Source organism: Halyomorpha halys, unplaced genomic scaffold, assembly GCF_000696795.3.
Source record: "Halyomorpha halys isolate HHAL.00 unplaced genomic scaffold, Hhal_1.1 Scaffold686.1, whole genome shotgun sequence".
Lineage (NCBI taxonomy): Eukaryota > Metazoa > Arthropoda > Insecta > Hemiptera > Pentatomidae > Halyomorpha > Halyomorpha halys.
In genome coordinates, this window is record NW_027114454.1 from 469,816 (window position 1) to 486,617 (window position 16,802).

General features: G+C 31.5%; 1 protein-coding gene across 1 annotated transcript in view; it reads right to left on the reverse strand.

Annotated features, from left to right (window-relative positions):
• The window catches only part of LOC106685371 (lipid scramblase CLPTM1L), a gene marked incomplete in the record, with an annotated part of 36,614 nt that extends 20,587 nt beyond the window's left edge, over positions 1–16,027 (reverse strand). Inside the window, 3 exon segments of the mRNA XM_067051637.1 lie at positions 2,025–2,218; positions 4,017–4,117; positions 15,621–16,027. Coding sequence (XP_066907738.1) covers positions 2,025–2,218; positions 4,017–4,117; positions 15,621–15,782 — 457 coding nt within the window.
• Positions 16,028–16,802: the final 775 nt, after the last annotated feature.

Sequence of the window (16,802 nt, forward strand, 5' to 3'; positions counted from 1 at the left end):
TCTATTGTAATTATTAATAATAACTAACAAGGGTAGGGCACAGTGAGTGGTCACCGATTTTAACTAAATTTCAAGGTTTTATAACACCAATTGATTTGTTTCTTTAAAAGTACTGAACCCATGACTCTTCATGGGTAGTAATCGTACAAATTGTCATTTTTATTACAAAAAATTCACTGGGTGTTATAAAATTGTTCATTTAAGTAATTATAAATATTATATAATATTTATAATACAAATATAATATCCGTCCAAGTCGGGACTGAGACATTGCCAGTAAAGCAGGATAGCCAATTAATGGGGAATGTATAAATGAAATAAATTCCAATATTAATTTAACTGAATTCCATCAATGGAAATAATCTTACTATAGCCATTGCCAGTCCCAAGCCTAGATAAAAGAGGTTTGGTTCATGGGTTGACTGGCATGAGATGAGCTGGCAAAGACCATATAAAAGGATAAGATTTCATAACATTATTATATAGTGGAAATGAGAATAGACATAAATTTGGAGTCTTATTTATGGTCTTGACTAGAATAAAATTTGTGATCCTAGATTTCCAACCTTTTTATTTATTTTTATTTTTTTTACCCCCTTCCTGGTCATTTATCATGTACGGGGCAGGGAGGATATTAACAGGGTCCCACCCTAACCTATTCTAACCATGGTGAGGGATTAATTTTTCATTTCATGGGACTCACAGAAATAAGCACATTCCAACCAAACCATCAAAGGCTATACAAACTATACATTAGAACATTTCAGAAATATTAGTCTGATATGTGTGCACAGTCCTACAGAAGAGAAGGATGAAGAGGAGAAAGATAAGCTCAATGAACAACTGGACAAATGAACTATAGCACCTGTACCTGTCCTGCTTATAAAATGAAAATCGTCTTGGGAGACTTTAATGCATAGGCTGGGAAGAAAAAGGAGCTAAAACCTACCATTGGAGCACATAGCTTACATCCTATATCTAATGACAACAGATACAGGGTTGAAAGTTTTGTAACAGCAAAACTCACATTTCGCCCTGCTATGCAGGGGTTCCTCAGGGCTGTCAGATTGAAACAAAGATGACAACTGAACCATGACCATGATGATCAGTTGTCATCTTTGTTTCAATCTGACAGCCCTGACGAAGCTCTACAAAGTGGAGTAAAACGTTGGTCAACAATAAATAGTTTTCTCCTACTATTTTGATATCTTTATTAACTGCATCCGGGACTATTTTCCTACAATCGAGGGATTAGTTTAAAAGCAGCAGTGAATTTTATAGTGCTGAGGGGGACATAGAATCCCCGGAATGTCCAAAAATACAATAAATATGTGTTAAAAATATTATTTTTTAAAACTTTTTTGACCATTTATAAATTTAAAACTTTTTTAAAAATTTATAGATCACATAATGAAACAAATTAATAACTAAAATTATTGTCCAGCAAATGAGGGTTGAAAATAACTTTTCATTTTTGGGATGAAATTACCCTAGTTAACTCTACATTAAAAAATTCTATTATTAAAATTGATTATCCTCGGAAATTATTTTGGAGGAATAATATTTTGCAATAATTGTTAATACTTTTACTGCCTTTAATTTAGAAATGTTTTAAAAAAATATTTTTTTTTAACATTGCAATAATATTAGTTTTTTAGTTACATATGTATTTCTAAAGAACCTCCAAGACAAACTGCTTCTATGTGCTGCACATTAACTGATTCTATATGTTGTTTAGTTTCTAGATTAATTAATTTTTGGAAATTCCCTTACAATTTTACATTAAACTCAGGGTGGTTGGTTGCAGTGAAATTAAGGCATAAAATCTGTTGGTTATCAATGCCATTAACCTTAAGGAAATGTCATAATTTTCAACAACACATAAGTATTATTTACAGAAATCAATTAATGCTGGTTAAAATTATGGGAAAAGGTAAATATAACTAATAATCTTTAGTAGGATATCACAGGAAACAATATTTCATTTCATTGGACTCAACAATCCAGTTTAATCTATATCTTACCTTTTAGAAGTTCAAAAGTTGAAGTAACAGGAACTTGATAACTCGTTAGTGGTATTCGTGTTTGAACATAGTAAGGATTTGAAAGAATATCACTCCATTTTTTTATGTTAAACTTCTGAGGTAAAAAGAATAGAATTAGAAAGAGAGTTCCATTCCTTTTAGTGGAACTTGGAAGTGAAATGTCAGATAACGTTCTGGAACAGTATAAGTAACATTTTTAAAATCTATGAAGGAATATAATTTTCAATAAATTTTTTGTAGTGAGTGAAACATAACAAATAAAACAATTAGGAACTTATCAATAATTTTATGTCTCGCCTAATTCAGTACATAATAGCACTCTTTTTCTCTTTTTTTCCCTAAATTAAAATATAAAAATAAAATTATGAGTGTCTCCTAATTTAAACCTGTCTGGTATTAAAATAGATAAAAACAAAATTATTTCAATAAAAGAAAAGAATTGTTACACTTTTTAGAGAATCATCATCTTCACCTCCTAGTCATCACACTTTTACCAAGCATTGGGTCATGAAAAAAGGGATTAATTACTCGCTCATTGTGGCGAGTCATTCTAATTTGACCCCTGAACTGAGCTGTTTAGCATAGTGTTCTGGTAAATTACTAATTGAAACTCAATAAGAATATTCTTGTTCCATCATATTACTATAAGGAATAAATTCATGAATACACTAGTGGCATGGCACAGCCTAAAACGATCACATTCTCTAATTCAATAAAAGAGGAATGGATGTGAAGGATGAAATTGAAAAATTATACTGAAAAAAACTATAAATGTCCTTTGGTAGTTTTAAAGAAAAATCATGATCATCAAACACAGGAAGCATCAACCACCAAAATATTTTCTAACCAAAAATACAAACAAAATGATAGAGGATGGCTTTTTCAAAGACATGACTTACCTTGATCAGGGCATAACTTAACAACAAAATTTTCTATTCAATGTATAGAATGATTTTTCATATAATTGAGGTTCAGAACAGTGAAATGGATTATAGATATTCATAAATTAACTGTAGGATCTTGTGTCCACACTAGAAATATCTGTTGCAAGTCCTAACATTTCATGTATGGTTTACAAGTAAATGTACAAAATCAGAATCAAAATGCAATAAATTTCTTTTTTTGCCTTTTGGTTTTTATAAATTTATTCATTGCTCATTTACAAAGTTTTAAAATTCATCATTCCAAACTTTCAGAATTATACTATATAAAGTGTCTGAGTTTATTATAAATATTTATGTAACATGCACGTAATGATCCATGACATCTAACATTTTAATGGCAAACACTAAATGAAAATCTAATGTCCGAGTTCTCCTAGGTTCAAACAAAGGCTTCATGAATAATAACTTCCATAAACAAAAATATTATCATAAAATTGAAAAACTTAAGGAAATTGTTATTCTAAAAAAGTGATAATATTAAAAGTAGATGAGAAGTATTGACTAAACTTTGAAAAAAAAAAAATGAAGTACACAAGGACGGCACTACAATAGAAGATTTGAGAACACATTATAAAAGAGAAAAATTACTTTTTATCAGTAGTAGTGAAGAAGTGATATTTGAAAAATAAATAAAAATATTAAAAAATAATATCACATGAATAAACACAAATGATTAAAGAAAACTCATAAGTAGAAGTAAGTTAGGGTCATTTGAGATTAGGATACAAAAACGAACATGATAAATCTCAAAATCAATGTATATCTTGATAATAAATAGAAAAAGATAATATGTTTTTTCTGATAGGGAAATCATTAAACATAAATGAAATTAAAATCAAGCTCCCATTGACATTAAATAACTAAAGAATAAATTTTATCTTTTAAAGTATGTCAATAAAATAAATTTCCAATCACTACTTTAGTAAATAAATTAAAGGTTCATTGCTAAGGAAAAATATATAAAATTATCATGTAGTTTAATAACTCATAAACTGTATCACAAAAAGAAAAATTGATTGAAGTTTACCTTTCAGATGGAACATTATAATCAAAATCAGGAACTGAGGATGAATAAATAATATCCAGTAATTTTCCTGGAGTATTCCTTGGAGAAAGTAACATCCATAACTGAAAATATTTAAGGAATAGTGTTATTAAAAATATGCATTTTCTATTCAAATTAGTGAATAAAAGTTCATCTTTCTGTTTAAATTCATCAATAATGACTGTTTAAGAATCTTTTATTTAATTATTATAGGGAGAGGGAGAGGGAGCGGGAGGGAGGGAGAGGGGGAGAGAGAGAGAGAGAGAGAGAGAGAGAGAGAGAGAGAGAGAGAGAGAGAGAGAGAGAGAATCTCAGAGAGATCCTGACACTTATTAATTGCAAGGATTATTTTGAAAGGTTTAGGTTTGAGAGAGGATTCCTTCAGCCTTGTGAAGACAGATAAGGAATTAATTGAAATATTGGATATAAATTTGCAATTAAAGCAGTAAGGCCTCTCTACTATTCTTTACACCTACTTTTAGAAGAATGGCAACGAAATAAGTAAGTACCCTTTTGGCAGAATTGTTGAGACCAGGATTTTTCTTTTTTAAATTATTCTTCTGGAAATTAGTTTGAATAAAAATCTATATAGTAATGTTAAAACAATAATAAAAAAAAAATGAAGTCCAACAAAAAAAAAAATATGATATTTACAGAAAATTAACTTAAAATCTTTTCTCTTACTATACTCACAGAATAGTAAGTAATTTCAATGAGTATGATCTCTTCATGTTTTTTTGTCCAGTAAATATAACTTCTTAAATTGTTTTACTTATAAAAAAGTACTATAATTTTCTTTAACTAAGAAATAGGTAAATACTAGAAACTTCTTAAAAAAGAAGTACACTGCAGTGACCAGGCATGTGATCTGGAAGTAACATGAGAATGATATAATAGTGACATTTCAACTCAACACATACAAATAATTTATAGAGGCAATAACTAGTCTCAGAATAGGAAATATAAGACTCACACATGCCCAACTCATAACAAAGGCACCTACAGAATACTCAAAACACAATAGTAATCCGACTGCCATAGATATTTTTGACGAATGCCACTATTATCACATTTTGAACCAACTAGGAGTACAACTAAACAGATCAGTGTTATATAAAAAGGGCCAACCCAAAAATTGTTACAACAGTATATTTTAAACTTAACATGGTTTGGAAAAATATCTTTGTATAAAAAAATTATAATATGTTGATATTTTTGAAAACCTTAAACATTCCCGATTGTTTTAGATAGTTAAGCTAATTAGTATCAATTCTAGGACAAAACACTCTATTGTTGAACTCATCCTTTTTTACACAACACTGACTATGTATATGGCATTGAAAAACAACAAAAACATCATAAATGAATTTACTAAATTAATTTTCAAGATATTGTTGGTTAATAAATAACACTAGATTGGAGAGACAAGGTTTTTTATTACTCATAAACTCTTCTCATTACAGTTCACTCACACTAGGTACAAGCACAAAAAAATGGCAGGGAAAAACATACATGGGCATATGAACATATGCCTTCTATATTTCTTAATAAATTTAGGATTAAAATATTAACACCCCCCCATAATTCTAAATTTTGAAACACAATTAAAGTCAAACAACCAAAAAATCTAAAACATTAAACCAATATTTTCAACATTAACTTTATGCTTAAGACCATTCAATGGCTTAGTTAAGAAATCCGCAATGTTTTTATCAAAAGCAATATACTCTACACAAATATCATTATTTTTTATATGTTCTCTAATAAAATGATATTTTCTCTAAAAAAACATCTATATGTTTAGATTGATCATTGATGAGTTTTTAGACAATTCTAATGTACCAATTTTGTCACAATAGAGTTTAGTAGGTCCACTCACTACACTAGGATTGATTTCGGATATCAAATTCCTGATCCAAAGGAGCTCTTGAAGAGTTGAAGAATACTCATATACTCCGCCTCACAACTTGATAAGGCAACAGTTTTCTGCTTATTGCTATTCCAAATAATTGCACCACCTTGGATTAAAAAACAATAGCCTGTGATTGAATATCTTTCATTGATTTTATTCCCCCAGTCAGCATCACAGCACACCTTCAAATTATCTCCTCCGTCTCTTGAAAAAGTCAATTTATAATCCACCGTACCTTTGATGTATCTCGGTAATCGCTTCACAGCATTCCAATGTACTCTTCTATAATTATTGTTGTACCTGCTGAGAAGATGAACAGCAAAGGTGATGTCCAGTTGGGAAACTTGAGATAGGTAGAGCAGGCTACCTATTGCTTCTTGATAAGGAATGTTCCTACAATCATCTTCCTCTTCTTTCTCATTCTCAGTGAATTCTAGTCCAGGTTCTATGGGGTTGCTTGTCAGCTTAGCTTTATCCATATTGAATTTTTTCAGAATTTGCTCTGCATATGATTTTTGGGAAATGCTGATTTTCCTGTTGACACGGTCTCGAATAATTTCCATTCCAAGACATCTCTTGATTGGTCCAAAGTCTTTCATCTCGAAATTCTCCTTTAAGTTTTCTTTAATTTGGGAAGTCAAAACTTGATCATTATAGAATAATATAAAATCGTCAACATAGATTGCTATTATTAGACAAGATTTATTATTCCTCATAATGTATACGCAGGGATATGGTTTCGACTGTAGAAAGCCAATATCTATTTGTTTATCATGTAGGTTTTTGTTCCAACAACACCCACTCTGTTTGAGTCCATAGATGGATTTTTTGTCTCTATACTTTCTCTTTTTCGGCCTCATTAAGGAACTCAGATGGTGGTATTACATAAATTTCCTCCTCTAATTCACCATGTAAGTTTGCTGTTGTCACATCCATATGGTCTACTTCAAGGTCTTCTTTTGCAGCATAAGAGAGTAAATATCTTATAGAAGAATACTTAAATATGGATGAGAACGTTTCGTAGTAATCTCGCCCATAAACTTCCTCTGTTCTTCATCCTCTTTTATTTGAAGAACCCATTTTGATTTTAAGGGTTTGATGTTGGTTGGGAGGTCCACAACTTCGAAAGTGTTGTTTAGTTCCAGAGCGTCCATCTCCCTTCTCATAGCAGCCACCCACATTTCCTTATAGGGTCCGTCAATGTCCTCTTCATTTATTTATTTATTTGAGGCTAAGTATAACTCAAATCCAGGAAAGGTCTTGGTTTTACGGTGGCGTTTCGATCTTCAAGGAATAGTCACATCTTCCTCTTCTGTAGGTTCAATATTGTTATCAGCATCCTCAGCCTGATTTTCGAAACCATAAAATGGCTCTTCACTGTCCAGTTCTTCATTGTACGGTACTTCGTCATCCGGTTTTTCATTATCCAAATTATTTGATCGCTCAGAAAAAACAATAGGAATTTCACTCGGCGATTTTGAAATTTCATTCGATTTCTCAAGTGAAGTTGCCTTCTCAATAAATTTTACATCCCTGGAAATAATAACTCGCTTCGGGTTTGAAGGATTGATAAGTCTGTATGCTTTACAGTCATCAGGATACCCAACAAAAATGCATCATTCAGACTTGGTATCCAATTTTTTCCTATTTTCCTTAGGTATAAATCTCATGGCTTTACATCCAAAGGTTTTGAGATAAAATAAATTAACTTTTCTACCTGAGCAAATTTCCTTCGGTAATTTATGATCGAGAGCTTTAGTAGGGCTTCGATTTTTAAGATAAGTGGCTGTACTCACTGCTTCTCCCCAATATCTTAGATCCAGACCTGAGTCCTCTAGCATGGTCCTAGATTTCTCAATAATTGTGCGATTAACTCTTTCACTTACACCATTTTGTTGAGAAGAATAAGGTGCAGATTTTTGATGGACAATCCCATGCCTACGTAAGTAATTCTTTAAGTTTTTATTAGTATACTCCATACCATTATCCGTACGTAATATTTTTATCTTAACTCCAAGTTGTTTTTCTACCTCATTTTTGAATTCTTGAAATTTATTCATAGTCTTATATTTGTTCTTTAATAGATAAATAAAAGTCTTCCGACTAAAATCGTCAGTAAGTGTCAACATGTATCTAGCACCACCCTAAGAGGGAACATTCATAGGTCCACACAAATCAGAGTGTATGAGTTCTAGCTTACGTGGTGATTGCACACCTTTATCTTTATTAAAGGGTTCTCTGTTTTGTTTGCCTTTGATACAAGCAATAGGAAAAAACAAATTTCACCTATCACTGTCACCATTATCACTGAAATCCATTCCAATAGCAGAACTCTTTAATTTATTTATATAATATCTATTTAAGTGCCCTAATCTTTGATGCCACAGATCATGAGGCAATTTTTTCACCTGTTTAATTTCATTTGAGTTTTCCACTACATTTACAGCCTGGGGCTTTCTTATTTTATAAACTCCTCCTTCATTGTAAGCAGTCATCAGCTCATTTCCGATTATGTTACATTTCTGATAAATTTTACACTGGTCACGGTCAAAAACAACTTTATAACCTTTATCTATCATTTTACTGACTGATAACAAGTTAGTCGCCAGCTATGGAACATACAACACATCCAAAACATTAATATCTCTATTAAGATTAACTAATCCAACAGCTTCTGATATGATTTTTTCATTGTTAGCTACTGAAATCTCTTGCTTGTTTTCACTACAGTCACTTAACCAATATTTGTTCTTGGTCATAAATGAGGTTGCACCAGAATCAATTATCCAATCGTTGGAGTCTGATATTCACTGATGATAAGGCAGCTAGTAAAGTCGATTTATTATTGTTTACATTCTTTTTCACAGAACCTTTTTTTCTACACTCAGTTATGTCCCTTTCTCTCTCAGTTCAAGAAATGAATTTGGGTGTTTCTTTTTTACTGTAAATTTTATATTAGTTCATTAATTTTGGTTTCACTAGTAAAAAGTCAATATATTTCAATAAATATTTATCCGCTTTCATCATTTGATTAATTGAGGACACTAAACCATTTCATATTTTGTAACCATTATTATTTGCTAGTTTATTTTTAATTCAAGTAGTATAATAATTATAATAAGTTAATAAAAGAGATTTAATATATTTCACTTATACCAATTATAAGCTAATGGGAAAAGGAAGCATCGAAATAATTATAAAAAAAGAAAGATTTTTAAAGACTGTTTTACAGCAGTAAGTAAATATATAAACATTTAAAAGCAATGGAAAAAGAAGTAATTAATTATTTTCAACCAAAAACTTATATTTTATTTATATATCTTTTCTGTTTTACACCATGGGTTGTAGGTAGTAGTACAGATTTATTTTATGAATTGAATGAATAATTGAACTGGTGATGGCCATAAAATCTAACAAATTGAATCGAAATTGAAATAAGAGAAATTATATGAATTGGAAATTTTTAACACTGTTGAAAAATAATTACAAATAATATTAGTATCACATAATAAAAGGCTATATTGGATAGATACTACAATGTACAAACATTAAAAAATAAATAAATACAAATATTGATGATTTAATATATAATTACAACCCATCTTAAAACCATAACATGAATTTAACAAACTGTATTAATAACTTATAATTAACATAATATATAAACAATAAAATAAATATATTAATGATAGTTTCAAACCTACCTTCTGTTTCAAGAATTTCCTTTGAAATCAACTATCTTTGATCGAATTCCTTATTATTGATAAATATTTTTTTCACAAAATCTAAACTTAAGACATTTTAAATTAACAGTTTTGTTCAACTAAGCCAATCAAATTGACACTAATTCCTGTTCATTCAAAATTATTTTGTTTTTTTTCTTTGAAAAACTTAAAATGTAAATGAATGGGTACTTGGAGACACTTAATGGTTTGGCACTAATGAGTGCCCCTATATATCACTTCAATACTATGATTTATCAGAGTGCTTTGACTAAATCATTACCACTCAGTCGCTCCAAAGATGCATGCTACATGCCAGATCACACGACACATCACTTTGGTGTGTTTCTTCATAAAACCTACAGAGTTAACAGATTAATAATAATAATTCATTCAACCTTTTAATGTAAGTAAATTCAATGATATTGCATCAGTTTAACAATAATTTAGTCAACCTACCAAAACTTCCAAATTCTTAATTTTATTTTGATAGTTTTAATAATATAAAACTTTATATTATATGATTCTATAGGCTTTGTCTGAAAGGGGTGATAAATCAAAAAATTATTCATAATACAGACAACTATCCCAGAGGTATTGTGGAGCACTATGTGCTCTGACAGTGACATGGATTTCTTAAGAAAAAAATACAAACATTTAGTAAAAATGGATGTGATATGTTGAGGACGAAATCACATTAAAAAAACAACTTAAAAATACAAAGTTAAATTAATAAAGAATAGTTGTTTAATAATAATAATAAGAAATATGAAAGACATCCAAGGATCCACAGGTTTTTTTTTGTTTTTTTTTAAATTTATTTATTGATATTTACAACTGTATAAAAAATACAAGTAAATTTGATCATAATGACATAATACAGGATGTAGAGAAACTACCCAGTAGTAGAACTCTAAAAACAGTTTACAATATAAGGTCATGAGGCCATCTTCTTTTCAGGCGCCTCGGAGGATTGCCAGGAATGGAAGAGGAAGCAAGGTTAGAAACTAGTGGGTTTGGGTCGTTAGGGAGTTTATTATGGAAGGAATAATATCGGGTTCGGGCTAGATCGGTTACATAAGGAATATTTAGGTCTTTATGGATGGTTTTATTAGTAACAAAATAAGAAGCATTGAGGATTATACGAAGGATTTTGGATTGTAAAGATTGGATACAAGAGGAATTCGAAGGTTTAGTGGAGCCCCAAAGCTCAACTCCGTATGTCCAGTCGGCAGGTTTACGACGAAGAGTAAATGTGATTTATTTTTATCCTCCAATTTCGACACCATTCTTCGAGGATTGTGATATGGGACTGGAGAGTTTGGGATGCAATCAAAGGGTTATTACTAACAGTGAGCACACATGTGTCATCAGCATACGTGGTAAGGATAGTGTTAGGAGTTGTTGGGATGTCAGCTGTATAGACGGTGTAGAGGATGGGACCGAGTATACTACCTTGAGGATCACCAGCGGATTGAAAATAGAGGGATGAATAGGAACCACTGTGGTTTACTTGGAATAATCTATTAGTAAGAAAGGAAGGGATGATGAGAAAATATGTAGGAGGTAAGAATTTATGGAGTTTGTAAAGCAGTCCCGGGTGCCAGACTCGATCAAAAGCCTGCTCTATATCGAAAAAGACTCCCGCGCAGTACATTCCACGCTCCAAAGAAGACGAGACAATGTCCACCACAAGATGACACCGCTGGATAGTGGAGTGGGATGTTCGGAATCCAAACTGGTGATCTGGGATTATATGATTGGAATCTAGGATGGGGTATAGGCGTTTCAAAATAAGTTTTTCGAGGATTTTTCCCATGATCGGTAATAGAGAGATGGCACGGTAAGAGGATGGGTGTTCTGGCAGCTTTTGGGGTTTGGGGATCATTTTGATTATAGATAGTTTCCATGGATCCACAGGGTTGAAAAAGGAGAAGACAAAAACTGGAAATATAGAACAATATCAACATATAGTCCAAATTTAATGCAGAGAAATACAAAGATTGGTCCACATCACGAACATGATAGCTAGATGATATGTAAGGAAATCAACAAAAACATACTTCACTGGAAGAAATATCTAAGCAGAACAATTATGAATAAAATTAAAAAAGAAATGTTTAGAAGTTTAACTGAACCTAAGATGAAAAAGACTAAATAATAAAATTCACTAAAGACAAAGACCATTTATCATCAGATATTAAAAATGTCTGGAAAGAATAACTAGTTGTTCTAAAGTTAAAAAAAAACCTTTTGGTTTTTGAATTATGTTTAAAAACCCGCAAATAAAAAATTACCATTTTGCTTTGAGATTAATGAAATGATATTAAAAAAAAAGTTCAGTAGAAGCTTTCAATTGAAGAGCTTCCTCAAAAAGAACCAAACTATCAAATTTAACATAACAATTTTTCATCATAAGAAGTTTCTTTTTGGTCTAATCTAACAGGTGCTTGCTACGAATAAGTCATTAATCCTTCAGATAAAACACTAGGTGTAAAAGGCTACTAGCTGTACTGATCAAGGTCAAAGAAATACTCATGAGTTCGTTCCATGTTGCTATAACAATAAGGAATGAGGTAGAAAGAAGAACTGCACTGTTATCTGTCCAATCTATAAGAAGGTGACTGGTTATAGTATTGGAAGTACAGCAGGCATTCCTTTCTTTGTAATGAATAGTAAGTAGTTTATAAGGCAATAAAACTACTAGTTACTGCCTATCGCAGAAAAATTTTGGTTGAATATCTAAATAGATTATGATCGAGCAGAAGGCAGGACAATTTACTGAAGTTTTGGAAGGGAAACAAGGATGTACATGTAGTCATGGTCAATTCAAGGCATACAACTGATGATGAGTTTTTTGGAATACTATGGAGGATGTAGGGATTCCAGAACAACTTGTAAGACTTGGTAAACTAATGTCATCTTCCTATTTAATAACAAGAAAGGTTTAAGACAAAATGCCTCTCACACATGCTAGTCAAAATCGTAATAAATAAATCAATATGAAGCCTCCACATACAAGCAATTGTAGTCATAGGTATGGATGAAAACGAGATCAATACTTACCATAATTAAGGAAGCAGCTAAGTTTGACACAAAATAAATCAAGAGGAGACACAATCCATCACAGACAGTAAAAAGATTTATTCCGTAATGAAATTAGGGGTGGAAGGATCAGAGTTCTGTAAGATAGATAGATGATCCTGTTAGGGAACAATTGTCACTTGACTATTGATCTATTGGTTTTTTAATGAAATGTCCAAAAACCAAGCCATGCATATTATATTAAGTTTGCTGCTAAACAGCAGGTAGTAAAAAAATAGAAAGTAGGTGTTTAGTCTCTAAAAATTAATTAGAATGGTTTTTATCAACAAAACACCTCACAAGTTAAGCTCAACAAAGTGGGGACCCCAGGCCATAGGATTATTTCTTAAGGATTACGTTAAGCTATGGAGTTCAATATGCATAAAGGACTGAATGTCACTTAAACTTCAAATATATTAAAGATTAACATAAGATGTTGAGATATTTCAGAATAAACAGAAATGCCAGAAATATTGTATCCTCATAAAATTAAAAATTTTAATAACAGCAATTATAATAAAATCCAACATAATCTTGGATTAATAAAGTAATAAAAAATTTATAGGATTCCAATACCATAGGATTTAAAATGGACTTGTATAAACGAACTATTACACTATCAAGTTCAATTAGAGAATACCTAATTTAATGCTGTATACAGTTGATTTAAAAGAAATTCAATACAAGAAACCTTATTAGGTAAGTTCTCTGGAATGACTACAGTCGACTCTCAATAATTTGTAGTTTTTTCATTCTCCCTTGAAAAAAAAAAAAAAATGTGTTCTAGTCCTTTCTGTAAGTTATGGTAATGATATCTCACTTTCCAACAGTCAGGACTACCCCAATCTCTAAGTCTGTTCCAACAAACAATTATGACTGACTGGAACATGCGTAGTATGAGATTTCTCCTTCCAAAACCTGCACATGCTCAATACCTTCAGAAGTGGTAGTTGGAACAGACCTAAAATTTGAAGTATCCCACCTCTGAACATGCATGGAACTATTATTTGTTACATAAAGAATGAGATAATTGAGTCTACTTTCATACTGGGCTAAATTCGCATCGTGTTTTTTGAATCTACGAAATTGAAATGAGATCTCTAGAAAGAAATTGTCTCCCTGTCCTCCCTTTATAAATGCTTCAAAAAGTGCAGGCTTATTAAACAAACAGACAATGCAGAACAGCCAAGAAAGTCTGTTCCACCAGACTCTAGATAGGGACTTTAATCCAACTGTAGTAAGTTAATCTTTGAAGATTTTTTTTACCATATTGACGATAAAATCGGGGTCCACAGTACTCAAAGTGATACCAAAATGGTAACCTGTCAGGATGAGGACATGGAAGATATCTAAGGATAATCACCAACTCTAATCACATAGAGTGTGGCAGTCATCTCTCCATACACTACACCTCTAGGCACTGAGGACAAATATTAGATCTTCTCAGCCCTTATAAACAACATGAAAATTTTGCAAGACATTAAAGTTGCTAACTCAAAACAAAATCACAGACTACTTTTTCAAAAAAATACATTTAATTGTAAAACTTTGGTTTTTTTCATATTCATCTTTTTTATATTTGTGATACGAAAAAGTATGTTTGATATTTTGTACATTTTAAAACAAAGATTTTACAACATTACACGTTGTATACATGTATCCCTTTAGTTAGAGTTTGTTGTTCCCTAACCCTAAATTACTTGAACTCAAACTATTACTAATCATTTAGAACTTTTCCTCTAGTCTCTAGAGTTTCAAGTTATCGAGAGTTGACTGTGTTAATAAAAAACAACACAAAAAATGCAAGAGTACATAAGATGAGTTCTAGTTGAAATAGAAGTGTACATTGGAGAAATGCACAAAAATTATATAGTTACATATTACATTTACAGTTGAAATTAAAATAAAAGTATCCTTAGATTTCAGCTATACAGTAGTTAAAATATAGCTAAAATAATGCCTGCTGACAACATATATGTAATAAATAATTGAAAATAAATTAGCTGGTGGCCTTGGTTCAAACAATAAACCAAAACAAAGACCAATAAATTTTGTAATGAGCCAGAAATGCGAAATTTATAAACTTTTTTTTTTTTTTTAATAATTTATTTATTGATATTTACAACTGTATACACATATATACAACAAGTAAATTTGCTGTAGGTGACATAGTGACATGGTAAAAACATGGGGAGAATCTACCCATTGATAGAACTCCAAAAACATTTCTAGAGGAGAAGATCTCGAGGCCATCTTCTTTTCAGACGCCTAGGAGGATTATTAGGTAATGAAGGAGAAGCCAGGTTAGAAACAAGTGGATTTGGGTGGTTGAGAAGTTTATTATGGAAGGAACGGTATCTGGTTCTGGCCAAATCGGCAGCATATGGAATATTGAGGTCCTGATGGATGACTTGATTTGTGACAAAGTAAGGAGCATTAAGGATTTTACGAAGGATTTTGGACTGTAAGGATTGGATTCTGGAGGAATTTGATGGTTTAGTGGAACCCCAAAGCTCAACTCCATATGTCCAGATAGGCCTTATAATAGTCATGTAGATCAGTCTTTTGTAATGGATTGTAATCTTTTGTAATTTAGACCGTTTGTCTAGTAAATGTTGCAATAGTCGGAATCTACAAGCAGTTTCTTGTCTTTATAGTCTTGTATGAGAATTTATAAACTAAAATATTTAATAAGACTTAATAAATATTTTTCAGATCATATAAACTAAGAAATGTACCATATAAAACTAAGAAATGTCAAAATATTTCTATAAAAAACTTAATTAATGATAAGAATAAATCATTTCATCCTTAAATGTGAATTTAAAGTCACATATCTACATTGTGTACACTAAAATCATATATTACCTGCATTTTCGGCTGGTTACTTAAATAATAATTTAGGCAAAGTTCTTTTGAAGAACATGAAGGTGGGAAAAAAAGTTTGGCCAGCCCATAAATTGAGTAAGATATATAACATAGGAACAATGATGAAACAACAATAGAAAAGGACGAACGAAGCATATTCATTAAGTAAAATCAAAATCAGCTAATCATAAAAATAACAGGATTTTTATGTTTATTAAATCAACATGCTTTTATTGTTCTCTTAGGTCACAATGTAGCCTAATACTAATTTCTTATTAACACACCCATATATTTTTTAAAAAACATGACAACAACATTACAAAACAAAACAAAACAAAACAAATTCTTAAATTTGAAATGGTCGGTTACGTTTGAAGAAACGAAACCTCCACCACTGCTACTTCTGTTTCTTTCCACTGAGGATTAATCAATGAAGTCACTGTTATAAACAATACACAACATTGTTATAGATTTAATAACCACTTAAGATATTAAATATGATAAAATAACTAAGGGGTTCGTGAATTGTCTCCTGATTTCAATGTTCAATTGTAAATGGGTACAGTTACTTTTTGTGCAATCCTTATGTGAATGTAGATGCCTAGAGACTACCATAGTTACAAACTCAACCATAGTTATAAACTACCAAAGTAATTTTGAATCGTACGTTACTCTGTAATCGTTATCTGTTTTTATTTTTCCTTGTTTTACAAAATTACTGAATAGGTAAACAATTGTTCCTATCCCTATTATCTCCCCAATATCCTGGACCTTCAGATTGTGCCACGAAATATGATTGGGTTTCTCTTCCGCGATTCGTTTTCTCGCCCTCTCCCACATCTTCTTTAGTGCCAGACCGTTACTTACGATCCTCCCATCCTCGATTGCTGTGTTTCTGTAATCCTGTTTCCGACTGCGGTGTTCAAAGACGATTTCAAAGGGAGAGAACCCCGTGACTATGTGAATCGAGCGGTCGTAAGCTTCTATCGCTCTTATCATAGTCCCTCGCCTCATCCGGCTCTAGTCCCTTGTCCATTTAATAGACCCACAGATGGTGTCTTAGCGTGCTGTGGAGTCTTTCGATTTCTCTTCTGGTCTTCGAATGTCGCGTGGTATTTATATGCCACTCTACCTCCAATGCGCCTATTTCTTTCCGAATGGCGGGGTTGTCGAATTCTCATC